We start from the raw sequence: 19,393 nt of genomic DNA, 5'->3' as shown, positions 1-19,393 counted from the left end.
TCACTCGAGCAAATGAAAGACCCATTGCATTGAAAATATTTTTTTATTATTATTATTCACCATGCCAAGATGAATGGACCAAAAAAAAAAAAAAAACATTTAGGCATGGAGACCGACAGCAATTTGCTGCCTGGTCCAATGCACAAAAGATTGCCGGTGGTGACACAGGGAAGCAGCCACTAGGGGGGGGGGGGGGGGGGTGTGTGTGTGTGTGTGTGTGTGTGTGCGCGGGGGGGGGGGTGAGGGGGGGGGAAGTGAACGGGTACACACAGAGCAATATCAAATCAGGTAAAGTGCTTTTGCAGCTTAACGGTCACAGCATTTTTTTATGTCACTTATACAGGGGATGCATGTAGCAGCAGTCTGAAAACAAATGTCACAAATTTACAGGAGGTTTATCTATGAGACTTGCAACTTCTACATCATTAAGTCTTTGCATTTTATCAAATGCATTTTTAATTGAAAATGCTGAACACATTTCTTTCTTATAATAAAAAAAACTAAAGAATTAGGATGGGTTTTGTAGCATTACTGATGTATTGTAAATACAAAGCAACCTGTCACAAAACATGCAGCACCAACCGATGCAATTTGTTTAGTCCTTTGCAATGCTTCAGATTTTGGCCACCTATGCTGCACAGCTTTAGTCACACCGGGTAAGCGCACATTTCTATAGTATCAATGTAGGCAATATTTTGACATAAGAGTATAACTGAGAATCCAATAGCAATGACTTTATTCAGTAATGTAGTTCATCTTAGGTTTTTGATACAGGAATTATGCCTTAGACCCTCCTCACTACAACATCAAAACAAATGGAGCACATGGCAAAAACAATGGATTATTATGATCCTACTCAAGAATAACCATAAAATGGTGTGCATTAGTTTATGTATTGGAAATACTGAGAAGCAGTGGCTAGCAACAGCCAATGCAAAGCTAAAAACACCATAAGGTGATGTATTTGCAGACATAATGCTAAATTCAGCCAATTCACACAAATCAAAACGGGATCGCAGACAAAAAAAAAAAAAGAAGTGTACATTAACCACAGGTGTTTAAATATTTAGTAAAGTGAATTTAAAACATATTCACAAATTGAACAAGAACTAGCAAAGCCAAAAGTTCTGGCCTTGTGCAATTTTTAGGTCTCCTCCGACAACGCGCACGCGCTGTTCCTGTGAGGGTTACTGTACATATACACTTGAGGCCCGCCCACTACTTACAATTTGGTGGCTTCATTTTCACTCTTGCCAGCCTCCTAAACTGGCCAGTGTTTGCCTTAGCATCACTTCCGGTATCCTCTCTGGCTTAAGGACCAAGCACAGATTTATTTCTCTTGATTATTCTCAGTCCGCTTGTCGCACAGTGAGTGAGGTACTGTTTTTCCAGCGCCATTGCTTTCCCCTCCGACCCACCCACCAATTTTCGATGTTGCCGTCTCCTTTTCTCCCTCCGTCCTTGCCTGCCGATAGCCACCACCTCTTTCCCCTGTGCTTGCCCGTCCTGCCCTCCCCATAAAAAAAAAAAAAAAAATACATTTTTTAAACCTACGACAAAGCGCCAGTGCTGACCACGTTACAGCACTTTTTGACTAACTTTAAGCAGAGACCTATCAACTTTGCCAAAGGTTATTTCTCCTTTTACTTGCTCTCTGGCTTTGTGCCCCCACCCAAGTGTCTTATTTGTTTATTTTTGTTGTTATCACAAAGATCCTCCGTGCCCACAGTAAACATGATCTTTCACTGAGCACACAGTGTGAACAGGGGCCCTATTACGCGTAGGGCACATTTTCTCCTTTTACATCCACGCACCTAAAAACAGGTGCACTAGGTGTAAACAGAGAAAGTGCGACCTATCACATAAAATGCGCTGCCTACAAGGCAGCGGATTCATGTGAAAAAACAGAGGCTGCTTTAATGCCCCTCCATGTTTGGGTCTCCATGTTTTGCAGTGTAGGTGGGAACACCCCTGCACTTTGAAGGAAGATTAGAGATCCCCTTGCAGGCGGGTGCAGTTATTGACTGCATCCACCTGCAAGCGGGTGTATGTGGGGGGTCCAAGGGACCCCCTATGCCACCTCCAGAGGCTGACATCAGAGGGCACACTCACAGTGCATCACCTTTTAGATGGCACACTTAGTACGCCAGTGCGCCTCCTGACAGCTTCTTTGCCCGCTTCTAGAATACCCCCATACAAACGAGGTAACACCCTATGGTGGTAGCACTGGCGCAACAAGGGTGTTGAATTCCTATAACCAGACACCCAGGATATGTTGTCTGGGGTCAAGGACATGTTTTCATGTTTATTTTGTCCTTGGGGCAAATAGGTCCAACCTTGCGCAGTACAAACCCTTTGGCTGCCAGTTGACAGTACCACATTATGGAGCAGGTATGTTAATATGTGTGTCCATATATTACTGTTCAGCCTTGTATTTATGGGTCATTAATGCAAAGCCTTTATTAGGGTGAGCGCTCTAAACACATGTTGTAAGCTTGGACTGCAGTAGTAACAGTTGTTCCAGTAGAAAGGGGGAGGGTGGGTGGGGGGAGTACACACACGTTTGTAAACTTTAACAATATAAGGCTACATGTAATGCTCCCAGAGTGCTCCCAGAATGCTCTGATTAGAAGCAAATATTTGCAGAAGCTTCAAACCAAGATTGACAATTCTTTGCTTTCAAAATAAAATGTTCACAAAAAATGCAACTAGCAAAAAAACAAAATATTTTGCTAAATGATTGAAATTTTAGGAACCATTTCTTTGAAGCATCATTCAGCAAAAAGTTTTTATGCAAGCTTGTATTTTTAAGAAATGTTCATATGGAAGAATCCGTGAAATCAGTTTCAACAAGATTATGAGAAACATGAAAATAAACAAGTGCTGGCAAAGCCAATAGGCCCCACATCGGTGGTCAGTCTTTTGGTTTTGCCAATGCACGTAATATTTTGACATGGCGTTTTGTAGACCTTTATTGCTGTGGAAGCTGCTGGGCCCTCGCCATTGTAACAAACATTGGAGAAAAGCAAAAATATCTTTGGGGTCTCAAAAAGCACACATTGCCTCAGTTTCTGGCACCAAGCAAAACTACTGTGTGTGCCAATAGCAGACTATCACTCACAGTGTAGCCATCCAATAGAAAAAGTCTTGGTTAACGCCAGACCTAATTAGGGGCCCAATTGTTAATGAGTCACAAAAGTGCACCCATGCTGTATGTTTTTGCTTTAGTGCAGATTTACATATTTCATTAATTCACGTGAATTTACAGAAGTACACCAGGATATTGTACTCCTAGAAAATATGTGAAGTGCATCTCATGCGTAAATATGTTGACTGTGTAGAAGTTTCACTTTTCCTTTAACCACTTTTTTCCCCCCCAACCCTGGAAAAAAAAAAGTTTCACTTCTGCCCTTGTCAGGAGTATATTTCCAACCTTTCCCAGTATGGGAAAAGAATAAGGAAGAGCTTGAGAAAACCCATAAAACAGGCAAGCTAGTGCACAAGCATCTGCGGGCCCTCCTCTAATACCAAAGTGCCCCGGCCATATAAAGTGGGCGCAAGCACCCCTTGTGCCCCCGGGGCACTTCCATAAGGCCCCAGAAGTCTTTAAGGCATCAGCGACCCCCTCCAGTCTGAACCCGGTGCATGGCCAGCCACAGCTCCAGCACACGAGCTGGCACTGTGTGAGGGAGAAAGGCAGCAGGATTTTAACAATACTGGCATTCCGGTGTGTTGTAGGTTTGTATCCCTGTAGGTTTATGTTTTTTCCTCCTGTCCTGCTCATATTTCACGCTCCCGTTTTCTATCCTTAGGTAGCACCTTCTGTTCTGCTGTATAACATGTTTGAGTGAAGAGCCTCTTGCAAATATTAATTTATTGTTAGGGATGAGCAATTCAGTAAATTAATATGGAGAGCGGAGCTGAGTAATCTCACTTAGCTCCAAGACCCCAGGCGAGCCTTGCATATGTTTTGAATGTAAACCAAGCATCAAACATGTACAATATGAAAAGTCTTCCTGTAAATCAGTGTATTTATTTCAACACAAGGGAGCGTTTCACCTTGAGAAGTATTCATTAAAAAGTAATATTTTTTTCCAACTTAAACATGGAATCATTCCTGTCCCCCAGCCCTGATGACAATGTTATTAGTGAAATAAGCAGCGATGAATTATCTGTGACTTAATGGTGACCTCTTATTGTGCAGACGGAGCAACATAATCGTCAATTAAATTACAACACACAACCAGAACTCACTTATTTCAAGGTGATAGTGGAAAACCAGCATTGGCAAAGCCATAAAGTCTCGATTACCAGAGCTATTGGCTTTGTCAATGTTTTTGTCATGCTGTACATCATAGTGCTTTAACACTTTCAGCCATGTTGCACAACAGCTGCACTCCTGGACAACATGGCTAAAGATTGTTACAAAAACATTGACAAAACAAATAGATTGCGTAGGCGAGACCTATTGGCTTTGCTAATGCTTATTTTTACCAAGCACATCTACTGAAAAAAAAAAAAAAAAGGAACACATATATATATATACACACACACACACACACACGCTGCAGACTAAACAGAGGCCGGGTGTATCTTAGAAGTAAAAATAAAAAATTAATCACTGTATATAATATTAATAATATAACCGTACCGGTGTATCGTAGCAGGTCAGTGTATGTAAGAAAAATGCACAGACCTAATATTTTTGGTTGTTAACACACAAGAAAGAAATATTCTTACTCGTCTACAGAAAAGTCAATGGCTTTTAATTCCTATACCAGAAGGCAATTTAAATCAATAGTTTTCAAACTTTATACTTAGTCCCCTTTTCACAGAAAAAAATATATCATGCTAAATAAAATAGTAAACCGAAACTACTACTGGCACCGCGGGTTAGACGTTAAGTAATGTTTGGATCTACACTGAATGATAGAAGAATCCCTCTAAACCTTAAATACGAATTCACGCCAACAGTGCATCAGTCCAAGGCATCATCAGCATTGCAAGCTTCCCACACACACCCAGAACAGGCATTGCATGCCAGTTGCAGCACAAATACACCCTCAATTACACAGCAAGTACAGCAAAAGTAGCACAATACAAGCCTCTCCGATTCAAGACAGTCACAGGACAGGCAGCAACACTGCAAGCTAACCTCACAAACAGAACATGCATAACACAAGCAGCAGACAGCCAAGCGTAGGAATAAGGAACTAATGTGGTGGGGCAGGTGCCCGCTAAGGGGCTCTTAGGGTCACTGTTAACAGGGTCCTCAGATTCTCCGCTGGATCTCAAGTGCCCATGAACTAACCTTCACACTGCCTCCGTTAATCTGGGGAAACCAACATCTAATCAGCATAGAATAGACCTCAGATAATTCTTAAGAGAACCAAAGTTATACCTCGGCCAAGCAAAGGCTAGTTCTCAGCCATCTTCAAACACTTCTTCCAGTGCAGATAGTCAGCTCTTCGACAACCAACATCTGACCATCAGAAACCTTCAGGTGATTCTCATAATCCAGCAATTCTCAGACACCTTCAATTCACTCTAAGACCCATTCAATTCACTCTATGACCCACTCTGCATGCACACATTCCCTCTACTGGTCCCACGTTTGAACTCTTTCATAATAAACTAATTTTTAACATTATATATATATATATCTATTACACGGAGTTAGCCAGCAATACTGCCATGTGCCAAATTATTCAGTTTGTTTTGTATGGTATTCGTTGTTTATCCTTCTACGGCAACATAAACATAATTTTAATGAAGATAAACTTTTTTTCTTTGCTTCTAATGAGCTGGGAAACAAAATAACTGGTATCTTGTTTTCTGTGGCATGGCACGCTCTTATGTCTCCATTTGTCTGTCAGCTTGAGCAGGGACAATCTACACATGAATGCCTCTGTTACTTACCGGTAATTGTTATTACTCCGAGTCCTGGTCATCCTCTCCCCAGTATGGTTATACTATACAAACTCATACTGCAAATACTGGGGCGAGGAAGACAGGCAAAGAGGTAGTGGTCCAGTTACGTACCGGTAATTTTCGTTACTCCGAGTCCTGGTCTTCCTCGCCCCAGTATTTACAGTACGAGTATTTGCAGGATAACCATAATAGGGCGAGGTAGTGTCTTTTTTTACACCTACTTCACAACACGTTGATCAAACAAGAAGCAGGTTATATGCTCCAATTAGAGTGCGGATGGGGGTGGAGGGCCTGGGGAGAAATCCCTCGTTATAGTCACGAGCTGTGCAGCATAGCATCAAGTTTTCCAGTGCTATTCAATAATTCTTCACAACATCAAGTTAACCACTGTAGCATGAGCAACAAAGCACACAGCATGGGTTTCTGCTGTCCAATAAGCACTACTCCTCAAGTGCTACAATGCCCCCTCCCCAACCAGCAAGATGCCGCTAGCACTTTGAAGGGCAGTGGTTTAACTAGAAAAGATTGGGGTGAAGAAAAAAAAAAAAACATAATTGAGAAGAGAAAAAAAAAATGAGAATATAAAATATTGTTCATCAGACCTGGCATTCTTTTCAGACCGGTGCACCCATGTGAACAGGCAAAATGTCACTCAAGGAGCAAGGGGGCAGATGACTTAAGTGAGTTAACAGAGTTCCCATGCTGTATGTGGTGGGCTGGAGCAAAACAAGCATCTATTCTATTTGCCTAAGTGTTTTAGCCACACTATACAGAAGACAATGGGGTGTAGAGAGAATCAACAGACAAAAAGGGGATGGGGGGGCGGGGGGGGGGGACGACAACAGGTGGGGGGATACATAAAAATAGTACCTTTAGTAGAGCACGTACAACGGAAGGGCACTAATCAAAATGAAACAATCAGTACTTGGTCCAAGCTCCAGATGAAAGATGAGAACGTGAATCCAGCTCATGCTTGCCAAATAGGAGGCAGCAAAAGAGTGACAATGAAGCCAATGAACGGTAAGCACTGTGCGGGCTCCAAGCCTCTTGTAATTAGCAATATGTTGCGAGGGAGACAGCATGCTCCGTCACAGGTGAGGCCTAAAAATTACAGTTGGAAGCCAATGGTTCAAGAGGGACGATCCTAAGCCCAGCTCAGAGCAAACAGTTTACATTTGGAAATTGTTTTCATTATAGGAGACTGGTGAGACAATTAAAGCTATTGCTAAGTCACACCTGGAAGGTAAAAATGAACCCAGTGGACTAGAATATTAACAGCATACCACCATAGCACTACACTTTATATAAAAGCATGGAATATAAATCCTGTTGGTAAACCAAGCATAAAAATAATGTTAAATGCTGCATTAAAACTGTTGACAAAGTAAAATTACAACGATTTCACTAAAAGAGAACCATAAAATCTTCAATACTTTGCTGCCAAAAACCTGTTATCCCACTACAATTAACAGGTCCATGATCCAGATTTATACATTCTGATGTCAGACGGTCACCTGACTTATAGAAAAAGTCGACATCCCTAAATGATTAGCATAAACCAGCTCATTTTTGGGAGTTGGAGGGGTTAAGGAGTGCAGCCTGCTCGCTCTTGTTTGGGAGATAAGATTGTATAATCACTGATTTAATGAAACTAACTGCCTGCTAGTAAAATGTGTGTAGTTTGGTGTCACAACAACCTGTTTTGCAGAAGATGCTATCTTGTTAAACTAGATTAAATGTTTTATCCTATTCCAGGCAATTTACAGAGAGCATGGCTACCCAATGGACCTCCCAGTGTTAAAACAGCTGATAAGACTTCAACCCATCAGGGAATCCGTATATTAGACTTTAGGTAGACACCCCTCAGTTCACAAACAGCAATGCCTTTAACATCTTCCTTAAGCTTAGCTCATTTTCAAATTTTACGTATCCAAGTTGGTATAGTTACATAGCTTGGGGTCAGATAGGAGCAACCGCCACCCCTTGCTCAGTGAGTGGTTGGAGTCACTCATCAACAGTGAACTAGGGAACCTCAAGACATTAGCGGTTGTAGAGGGCTGCAGTGAGGACTTTCAGTTGAGGGTCTGGTTTTTTTTGTTTTGTTTTTAATTAATGGTAGGTCCTCTGGGCGATACAGAGAGCCTTAAATTGTATTCTCTGCTCAACTGGTAGCCAATGTAAGGAGACCAAAGAGCTTGACACTGACTGATGCTAGGAACTTTCAATAGTAGACGGGCAGCAGCATTTTGCAGTACCTGTAGTCTTTTGACTGCATATAGTGGAGAGCCAAAGTAGAGAAAGTTTCCATGGTCAAGATGTGACAGAACAAGCGCCTGTACAATTAGCTTGCTAGTGGGGAAAGTTAAAAGACCTAATATTATCTGGGCATGCCATCAAATTTAGCTGCAACCTTCCTGGCTTGATTTTCCAAGATGAGTGACCACTCCAACCAGATACCTACATTTTTTATGGAAATTTTGGGGAGAAGGGTGATTTCCTAAAGACTCTGGCCAGCATACTGCAGGCCAGCTGTTGAAGTTATTGGCAACCAGCATGACTTCAGTTTCATCACTGTTGAGTTTAAAGCAGCAATTAGCCATCCAATCTGCCATTTGCTTTAGACAGGGTCCAAGTTGATGCACTTTTGAGCGGCTGACCAGTACTCAAGATTCGCAGACAAAGGGGCCCTGGGGATTAACATTTTACCGGGGGGAGGGGCAAGGAGAGTACCGGTCTGGAATCAAATGCCTAAAATGTATTAAGTCAATAATCAGAACCTAAAACATGGTGCAGAAGTGGTCTATGTCTGTTTTATTGCCAGTCAAGGTACATGTACGTGCCTCAGAGCTCTAACACATACCAACACACCCTCCAATTCCTAAGCACATGACAAGTGAAAACAAAGGGCATATTAACACGTAGCAATACCAGAAGGCTCTGTAGTGATCTGAAGCAGGGCAAGACTTCAATTTTCAAGTTATGGCTGCCGTGTCTTTCTTTTTCTTTGCTAGGGCATGTGCCGACTCCCATGCACCATGTCAAAACATCGACGTTAGGATGAGGTGGCGAGCATGGGAAAGTATCAATGGTTCCATTTTCGGCACCTTTTTAGAGGGTGGGGCAGAATAGGAGAGCAAAAGCACCAACATCTCTTAGAATAGGTTACATACCAAGAGCCCACCATTTTTCAAATGTTTCGATTAGTTGGCCCTCTAAATCAAAAGGAGACAGACTATTAGACAGTTAGTTATAAAATGTGTACACGTTTCATTTTTTCTGCAGAACGCTAGAATGCACTTTTTGTTTCTGGGAAGCGCAAGGGGTAGAGCAGTTGGAATATATAAGATGTTAATTGCACGTAAGTGGCGTCCTTCCTCTCAATTTCCCAAACGGAATGTATCATCACCATTTTACAAACTTCCTAGTTTTGACCTAATATCCTGCCTGGAAGGAGTTCGAACCCCAGTTCTGACAAAGGACCAGAAACTAATTGATTAAATCAGTGGTTCCCAACCTGTGGTCTGGGGACCCCTGGGGGTCAGCAAAGCATTTTCAGGGGTCCGCGACAGCTTACAAAATAAAAATAAAAATTGACAAATCCCCAGCTTTCAGTAACGACTCAGGCGGGGGACCCCGGATTCCAATGATGATTCAGTAGGGGTCTCTGGGTTCCATTAATGTTAAAGTGGGGGTCCACAGAAATCAAAAGGTTGGGAACCACTGGATTAAACAAACATGTCGTACTCCAAATGATAAATACACTATACGGAATGGAACAAAACCCTTAAACTATACTGCCTAGTAATGCCACATTATAATTCTGCTATCCTTCACTTACTCATCATTCTATTCCTTGTAATCTAGTTTCTAATGGAGAGCACGCACACAATATGTTTACACAAGCAGAGCCTTAAAATTACGTCGCACAAGATGACAAATGTTCTCCATCAGCGGTTTTCTGAACCTTAGATTTAGACTCAAGGGCCACAGACAACAAACACAAAAATAACTTTGAGGTTACACACACAAGAAAAGAAACTGGGAGTTTGGTGAGCTAATGCTCCTGCTTTCTTACAGGCATTCGATATTGTGAATCGAATATTCTAAGTCACTTAAGCGCACATTCGAACTGTAAGATTCACTACGATCTCTGGAGCAAGATATCCCTCTTAAAAGATCTTTCTTTGAAGGAAATACACCGAAAACATGTAGTAGGAGTTGGAAAATGACCAGAAATGGATAGAAGGATGCTTTGCGAAAAACAGTGCGTTATTATTACATTTAAGTGTTGTCACTTGTATAACGCTGATTTGCCCCTGGTACTGCCATATAGCATTTTGAGTAGCATGAAAGTAAAAACAGGAGATTGATCGTCAAAACAATAAAAAAAATACTTAAAACAACCAAGTGACAGCACAGGACTGAGCAATAAAATATTTTCAATTAAACAATTGTGATGAGAGGGTGGACAGTTGATAAACCCACTAGTTTAAGCAGATAAAGACCATCGCTAAGGAATCGCTCTTTAACGGTGAGCTACACATTCTTAACTGTTATTTGAGACCCATAAAAGGCTACTTATGAACCTGTGTGTTGACTGCATGCTTGCCGATGGCCCTGATCTTCTTCCTCATTGTCCAAGCACGATAAAACACGAGATGTTAGCACCCAGCGGCTGCTTTCTTGTCAAGTTGTCCTGTGTCGATTCGTGTTGGTACTATTTTAAGGCGCAAGCCGGAAACGCAAAAACATAAAGGCCACCGATCTGCATGACACACATTGAGCAGCTGCCGAAGAAGCGCTGGATGAGCAAACTGGGCGCAATAATCATGTCATTATGTTGCCATGTCAGATGTCATCAGATTCTCTGACTCACATCGCATGCTTTCTAGCACCACTTGAAGGAGCTGAACAGGAACCACAGTAGAAAGAGCAGCAAATGTCAAGAAGACCAATCATCCAAACGGTGGCAATATGACATAGATCGGAATAATTCGATTGTTAAAACCAGCGTTTCTTACATTTTCTCCCACAACGAGATGTGTGTGCTAAAGTGCATGTTAGGCGTTAGAAATTAGAATACCAGAACACGCTGCAGGATTATTAAAATATGCTAGACTGCAAGTACGTCCCTTACAATCGGCGGGGTTTCGCTGAAGCAGAATTATAATCGTGGTACGCGAAACCCCGTATTTGTGGCCATCACAAGAACATCGAGGACAGAAAGCCTCCCACGGAATTACGTCAACACGAGTCAGGAGCCTACAGGCCAGTTACGGCCACTTCCTACTCCCCGGGCCTTTTAAATGCCCCCCAGGGAAGTCCGGTGTTTGAAGATAAAACAACCACGTCTATTTTAACCCCATCAACTACACTTACAAATATAAATCCTATTTCGCCAAAACGTTCCGAGGTTTGGATCCATCCCTCAGACTGTTATTAACAGAATTTAACGAATGTCACCCTGTAGTAAGGTTTCACAGCTCATACCCAACCAATGTAGTAGAGTACCTGCTATGAGTGCCCTCAGTAGCAAAGTCCCTGCTCCCACCGCGAGTGCCCTCACCCAGCAAGCCTCTTGTTACGAGGAGTTCTAAACGGACAGGTGTAACCCATTCACTCCTCATTAAGTCGGGGCCCCTACATGGAAATAAACGACTCACGCCCCGCGGGTTACAACCCCCGTCAGGTTCTAAGTCCCCCAATACTTCATCCGGCCTCTACCTAGCTATCCACTGAAGCAGACCGACGGGTATCACCCGCCTGGGTCTAGCTCCTACCTTCTTCTTTAACTCCTGGTCCACTTTCAGCAAGGAGGACATAATGCCGACTAAGGGCTCTGGTTCGATTTCAGGCGGAACGGTCTCCACAGCTCCTGTCTTTGCCGCCTCCTTCTGCTTCACTCACAAACAGCCGCTGCCGGTTTCAGAGCACCATTGGCGCAAAAGGAAGTGACGACTAAATCACCGATGCAAAAGATGCTACGAGCCAATCAAAATCGAGTGAAAGGCGGCGTGCAACGGAGGCGCGCAACAAAGGAGAAATACGGCAATAGAAGAAAGACGACTCATGCTGTCACTTATGCTTTCCATAGCTCGCGCTTAATGCTGAAACGAACCAAGCATTTTTGTGCCTAATCGGGCAGCGTAACACAAGGGGTGACCATCACAGTCAGGCAGAACCCAAATCGTCCCTCGTATTATTAACTGAATACGAGGGTATGTTTTTCTGCCTTGACCAAGTGTAACATGATTGTCGTGACGCTGCCGACACGTTGTAGATTTGTATAAATAGTAACGCCAACACCTGTGACTCCTCCCAAGGTCTGCACAAACTGCCAACCCTTGTCGCGTAGGCTCTCATTATCCTAATGAGACTACTGAATTTTTGGGTGGCAAGATCGTTCACAGTGTGGGGGATTAAGTCTAACCCACTGCAAAGGACCCTTGTCACCCCAAATCCGGGTTGAGCTCCGGCTAACTAGCAGTGCCTTATCTCTCCCAAAAGGAAGAGACAATTGGGCAGTCGAGCGCATGACATCTTAGTGCTTCCCAGGGAAGTGTGGTCACTCAGGTCCCAACCAGTTCTCTCATACACAGTGTGGTCTCATATATAAATGACAAAGGCAGTTTGAGTTTTAAAGATTGGTTTAATAAAACAACTGCATTTTAGATAACAAGGCGTGAGCCGCAATAACCAGAACCATACAACACAGTAGGATTGAAATAGTAACGAGGAGAGTGAAACATAAGAATAATGCTATCATAGTGCAACTAGATTACGTTCTCTCTCTAAGTTATATTTTGAGCATAGCATGTTAAGCTCTAAGCCTGTCTCTCAGGTTCCCCAGGGAGGACATCGACCCTCATACCTGAGCAAAGGCCTGTGATCGGGATCAGCATCTGCAACAGGGCAGTCAGCATCTAGTTGTGGGTTCCTGGTCGGAATCTCCCTCTTACGTGTATCAGGGCTAGGAAGTGTTTTTATAACTAACATGCCGGTGTGCTAAGAAACGTCCCTACGTAAGAATGTGTACTTTCTACGAACCCTAAAGACTAAACTTTTACCACGTCTATCAGCAATGTACCAGACTGTATCCTTGACTGAAGCACAGAGCAAGCAAGAATGTATTGTTTGAGAACTTCAGTGCTGAAGTCAGCTAAACAGTGTGATAGAAGAAAATAAAACAAGACCGTGAAACTGGTTATTGTAAAATAACAGTGCAAGGCTAAATAAAATGCATCTAGGGCAAAGTGCACAGAGGCCTAATACTTTAAGCAAACGCGCAGAAAGCTACATTAAAAAGGGATACACTACACCCTCCCCTTGTCAGTAGAAAGTGGTTTAAGCCGAAGCTAAAAATGCCCTAAGCTAAAAGATAATTAAAACCCTACAGAATTTCAACAAGTCAAGAGGACACCAAAGCACATTAATCCTCAATTTAAAAATAAGCATGCGGCTAAGAGCCAAATTCATGTAACAGTGTTAATTGAGACCATATCCAATTTAAACAGTGGTCATGGAAAGCAGGAGGTTCTCCACTTAGGCAGATGACAAAACCGGAAAATCCACGCCAAAGACTATCAAGGAGCAGGTGTGTTCCAAAGCCCCAGTGTCAACCAAGGCGGCATCCCGTACAGAGCCTGTGAATGAGTTAATATCAACTTCCTCCAGGAAGGGTATCTCGTAATCAGCCTCACAAAGCAAACGCAGCACGCATGTCTGGGAATGAGCCCTGATCGGGAACATCAACAGATCAGCATCAACCACTGGGGGGCGTTGCTGTGAGAGACAGACGTCTCCAAATCGCACCAATGGCACCGAAACACGGGCTGCACACAATCCAAAACCGGTCTGAATGACAGAGACCAGTCACACCACAAATGTTCCAGGAGTGTTGCTCCAAAGTGCTGCATCATGCGTTCACGACACAGCTGCGCTGATGGGAGCACCCACATTCGTCCTTGTTGCGGCGGGACAGCCATTGCGGAAAAACAACAGCAACAGCAAAATGCCGGCTAATAAAGCCAAAGTTATCGGAAATCCCCCAAAACTGCTTCCGAAAATTGAATGAATAGCCGAAGGTATTAAACTGAATATGGAAGAGAAGGTGTGAATGAAACCAACACCAACAGCTTTGAAAAAATGTGCTAATCCAGCCATGCTGGACGCATTAAATATACGTCCCATGAGTTCACCAAAGTGGCTCGGAAAGTTGGTATTTAACAGGGACTGTATTTCTGCTGATTACCTTACCACCTGAAGTGCGTAGGTCTCGCGTGCAGATGTAAGGGCCACATGCTTCTGAAACAATAAAGCCTTTAGTCTACTTAACTTGTCGAAATTCACCTTGGAAGTAGTAATGTGAGGCCAGATATCCGCTACCTCCCTTAATTTAGTGGGGGGAAACAACACATTCCCGCAGCAAGTAACGACCTTAGTGACCGAAACAACGTAAACTATTCCGGCCCGCATGCCACAACAGTCTTCACTATTAAGGAGGACGTAGCTGCCGTTTGAAAGCACCTGGAATGTGCGTTTAATCAAGGGGACCGGAACTCCCTTCAGATAGTAAGCCAAGTTCGCAACCGAGGCATTACATGCCCCATGCAAGGACAGCTGCTTACAAATCATCGAATGACTGACTGAAGTCTCACATTCACTACCGCTAAGAAAGACCTCTTTAATGCCATTGAGACACCTGTACAAGAAGGGAAGCTCCCACACCTCATGGATATAACTATCCCCCAACTTCTCATATCTGCCTACCGGAACATGTTTCAAACAAGAAGTGAATTGCAACGTAGAAATAGGCAGATTAATAACCCTGTGTATCAACCACTCTGCAGACGGTATTTCGGCCATGGTAAAAGACAATCTTTCTAATTTTTCAATGTTGAGCATGACATAAGTCGCCTCCTTCTTAGCCATTAGTTGTTGTTGTTGCGTTAAATTAAAGGAAAAAAATATCTCCCTGGCACTGATGTGCTGCCACGGAACGCGTCCCGCCTTCAATGTCTGAAGTGTCCAACCCAACTGCATAATGGACCGGGTCTGACTTTGTCCATGATATAAAGAAGACATGTCAGATTGTACAATGTCTATAGCAGAAGAAACAATGTTGTTAATCGTATATATTCTGTAGGACAAGGTGTGAATTCCATTATCCACAACAGCTAATGCCTTTTTCAAATTTTCCTGATCTATCTGCCTTAACCGGGCTGCAGCCTCCTGCTGGGAAAGTTTCCATATTTCATTGTACACTTCGTACAAGAAACGCTACCTACGTGGTGTCTTCGGGCCTGACAAAAAATCTTGCAAGTCAGTGTTATTATACAGGAGAGTGAGATGTGTCTTGACTGCATCTAATGAGGATGATTTTAACCATTGTTGGCACAATTTTCCCACACTATATGTAGTAATTATTTCAGCATGTTCTGGTGATATATAGCGAGGGTCTGCCCAACTCGTCCTGAAACCCCCCCAGGAGGTGACAAAACGTTGATGACACCCATTGGTGTCTATATGCCACAATAACCACCCGCCCGGACGTGTCAATGAAGTGTTAAATGTACCATTCTGGACTCAGTCTGTAAGCTCACTAAAAGTGGCATTTATGTATTTCTGCCAGTTATTAATTTTTGCAGGGACAGATATACTAGGCATGTTCAATTCTCTAATCGTTGCTAAGCCCAAACAGCTAGTCTGTTGTACTGTTTCATAAAAAAAAATCATTTGGACGGGAATGAGACATGCTCTAAACAATGTTTCTCTACCCTTTGTCTGCCAATGTTTTGTTCCCCAAACACTTTTCAAATCAACATTATTTGACCAATATTCATAACCTTCAATCGATAGTCGGGAAACAAAAGAATCTGAGTATATGAATTTCGTATTAGTCAACAACATTTGCTTATCTCTAGACGGAGTTAACTTAAAATAATATGACTTAGCATTCATTTGATGATGCCCAGAAAAATACATAAATTTGTCAGAATAAGTTTTGGAACTCCCTTGCGGGGGAGTTGGCCAATGCTCCCATTGCGTATAGTCAAATATCGTTTTTGGACTACTTGCTTTGTGTATAAAATGGTGCCCATAGTAATTATAGCAAAACATGTCACCATAATTGTCTTTAAACTGGTAAACATCTTCATTTTCATAGACAGTATAATATTGTAATTCAGTCATCATGGAATCAACTGTCTTTACATCCCTATCATCAGATAAAATGCCTGGTATTACTATATCATTCAAAGATAACTTTAGGACATACGATATTTGAATTATCTCAGTGGGACCGTATATATCAAACATTACTTTATCCCACACAATCCCATCCGGAATTGGCACTGCAGAAATGTTCACAAAGGACAAGTCTCTTCGAACCTTATGTGATGAAAAATGTGGCTTCAACACCTCCTCCACCTGTTCAACCGCTGATCTCTCAGGAAGAAAATGACCATGTATTAACAGAAAAAAGGTAAAGACAAACCCTATCCAGCGAAAAAATGCTGGCATGGTCAATAAGAGCCACAGATAGTTCCAAGGAAAAACAAAATACGTATCTTTAAGCCAACACATCAGCTTACGTGGACCCGACAGGTCAGTAGTCGAAGAGGCAAACGAGTCTGATAGACTTGTTGTTGGCAAAGGACCCAGAGGCAGTTCGTGCAAAAGGTGTCGCCGTATTCAATGGAGGAGTTGGTGTTTCTCGTGGTGGTACACTGTAGATAGCACCATCCGCCACTTCAGTAGTCATGGTGACTCAATCAAATGTTTCTAAGTTATTTGTTGTCAGTGGAACTAATGCAAGATCATCATCCACCCTCCCCAAGCTCGGAGAGGCAACAGTGTTGGTATAGATAACTTGAAGCGGAACATCTTCCCCAGTAGTGAGAGGGATACAGGAACTACTGGACGTTCCTCTTGGTCTGCTGTGCAGAATCGGCCACATGTTGCAACTTGATATTGTCAATAGAAACAAAGCGATTTTCTTTGGCACCTGGCAACGGGGGTAAAATAACAGTTCTCGTTCTGTGTATCCCCAACACAGGGACTGGTGCTCGAAAAGAAGGGCCAAATTCTTCTTTCACTGCAACCTTTTCACACACAACATCCCCAACTCTGGGAATCCAACCAGTAGGTGTTACTGGCACATCCTTAATTCCTGTGGAGGCAGCACTTTTAGAAGAGTTATCTTCACGGAACTGTTGTAATTCCTGCAAAACAGTGACACGATCATTTATGTCAAAAGGCATTTCCGCCACCTCCACACCAGGACCATCAAGATCCGGAACAAACATTAGTGTTCCGAACAGGCACTCATATGAAGTACGACCCCACAGGGACCTTCTAGGCAGGGTATTTAGTGCTCTCTGAACTCCATACAGGTGGGTTAGCCAACTACCACCCGTACCTAAGACTCTGGCTGTTAAGGATTGCTTTAAATCGCGGTTTAATCGCTCCACGAGAGAATTTCCCTCAGGATGAAATGGAGACGAGTACTGGAGCTGGACCCCCAACAAAGCCATGGTGGACCTGAATGCCCCTGAGGCCCTAGTCCGAATGGAATGCGCAAATGCATATGTACCGACAAAGACACGCAAATCTTTAATAACAGTTTGAGCGTCAGCCGAGCGCTGTGGCCACACCCATACAAATCTGTAGCAAGAATCAACAGCGACTAGTATATATTTGTATGCACTATCCGGTGTGAGTGGACCGCAATGCTCCAAGTACACACATTGTAATGGTCTGTTGGATATTAAGATGGGTGTCTGCGGCGGGTGCTTAGCTGTTGAAACTTTAATTTGTTGACAGATGTCACAACAAAGGACATACTGCTTAGTCTCTTTATAGAGACCAGGCCACCCGTAACGGGCCTGTAATAGCGAAATTGTGGCGGCCACGGCAGCATGTGCAGATGCCTCTCCCTCATGCGCTGCATTAATCAATTGTGGTCTTACAACTTTATTGGGGATCCCGCGTATGCCTACACTAGGTATTTTAACCTCAGCGTTGAGCATACTTCCCATGAAGTATTGATATTTATTAGGAAATCCTTTAGGATAGGGTGTGCCATCAACTGTAGCTTTTATGGCAGCCAGAATCTCTGTGTCTGGTTTGGAACTCGAACGAGTCACTGCAGCCACAGTGGCAACTGCCACTGCCGACTTTGCGGCTTCATCAGCCAAAGTATTCCCAGCAATGTGTATTCCAACGCGCTGGTGTCCAAGAGTATGTACAACATGGACTTTGGGTAGCGTCTCCTTCAGGTCTGCTACCTTCCCCCACAGTAGTCTGTGTTTTATGGTGTTGCCTTTTGAATCTCTGAACCCATTCAAGCGCCAGTAATGTAGGTATTCATTAAAAGACTGGACACAATAATACGAATCACAAACAATCAGTGTGAACTGTGTCGGATCTGTATGTTCTAATGCCATCAATAGAGCTTTCAGCTCAGCCAATTGTGCCGTACAATCCACTAAGGTTTGTGTATAAGTATGTTGGGGCAGAATTTCTCCCCCTCCATATGGCCGCTCACTACCGCACATGCAGCAGAATATTGGTGTTTTGTTCCTACCGCCGGTTGCGCAGAGCCATCGGTGTACATGACTACTTGATATTGATCAATAGGCAATGTGTCAGAGGGAACAGGATATTCAACTTCATATTGCAGAAATTCTTGAGTTTGTAATTTTGGTTCAAAAATGTAATCTACATCAGTGGCTGTTAAAGACGTAGCCCATTGTATCCATCGCGGGTGCAGAGCTTTTGCGTTAGGAACGCTAGCTTTTGTAACAGTCTCCGGGGCTGGAATAGGGAAAACGACAATAATGCGTTTACCCTGGGCAAGAGGTCGTTCTTTAATAACAGCCATCTGTACAGCAGTGAGAATTTTCTCTGTGGGTGCAAATCATTGTTCAGCAGCCAAATACAAGTGTGACTTGTATCCAATCGGGATTGTCTCACCTTCATTAAATGTGACATACGTAAACCCAATGGCCCCAGTTATCACCCTGATGACCAAATGCGTCTTATTGTCCCGTGTATGTAAATGTTTTGCAGCTAGGCGATCTGCTTCTAACTCCAGAAGAGTATGTGTATGTTCAATTGTCCAGAATTTGCTTGAAAAATCAGGACGGATTAATTTGTATAAAGGTTTTATGCGTGTAGCATAATCAGGAATGTATGTTCTGCCAAAATTTAGAAATCCCAACAATGATTGCAGTTTCTTAATAATATTGGATGGTTGCAATTGTGCACACTTTTCTAAAAATTGTGGCACTAGGCTCTTACCGTCATTCGACAGCTCATATCCCAGGAATATGACGCTGAGGAAGGCAATTTTAGATTTTTTTAAGTTAAATTTGTAGCCAATTTTGTCAAACCCTACAACAATGCGGACTACCCGTCTCAAATGTTGTAGTAACTCGTCATCCGTGAGATATATATCATC

At 42.9% G+C, this 19,393-nt stretch overlaps 1 protein-coding gene across 1 annotated transcript in view; it reads right to left on the bottom strand.

Annotated features, from left to right (window-relative positions):
* Positions 1-11,888, bottom strand: part of PSME3 (proteasome activator subunit 3) — a 201,045-nt gene extending 189,157 nt beyond the window's left edge. Inside the window, exon 1 of the mRNA XM_069237733.1 lies at positions 11,712-11,888. Coding sequence (XP_069093834.1) covers positions 11,712-11,753 — 42 coding nt within the window. The 5' untranslated portion in view covers positions 11,754-11,888. The remainder of the gene's footprint in view (positions 1-11,711) is intronic.
* Between the last annotated feature and the right edge of the window lie 7,505 nt (positions 11,889-19,393).

Source organism: Pleurodeles waltl, chromosome 6, assembly GCF_031143425.1.
Source record: "Pleurodeles waltl isolate 20211129_DDA chromosome 6, aPleWal1.hap1.20221129, whole genome shotgun sequence".
Classification (NCBI taxonomy): Eukaryota; Metazoa; Chordata; class Amphibia; order Caudata; family Salamandridae; genus Pleurodeles; species Pleurodeles waltl.
This window is presented reverse-complemented; position numbering and strand designations above follow the sequence as displayed.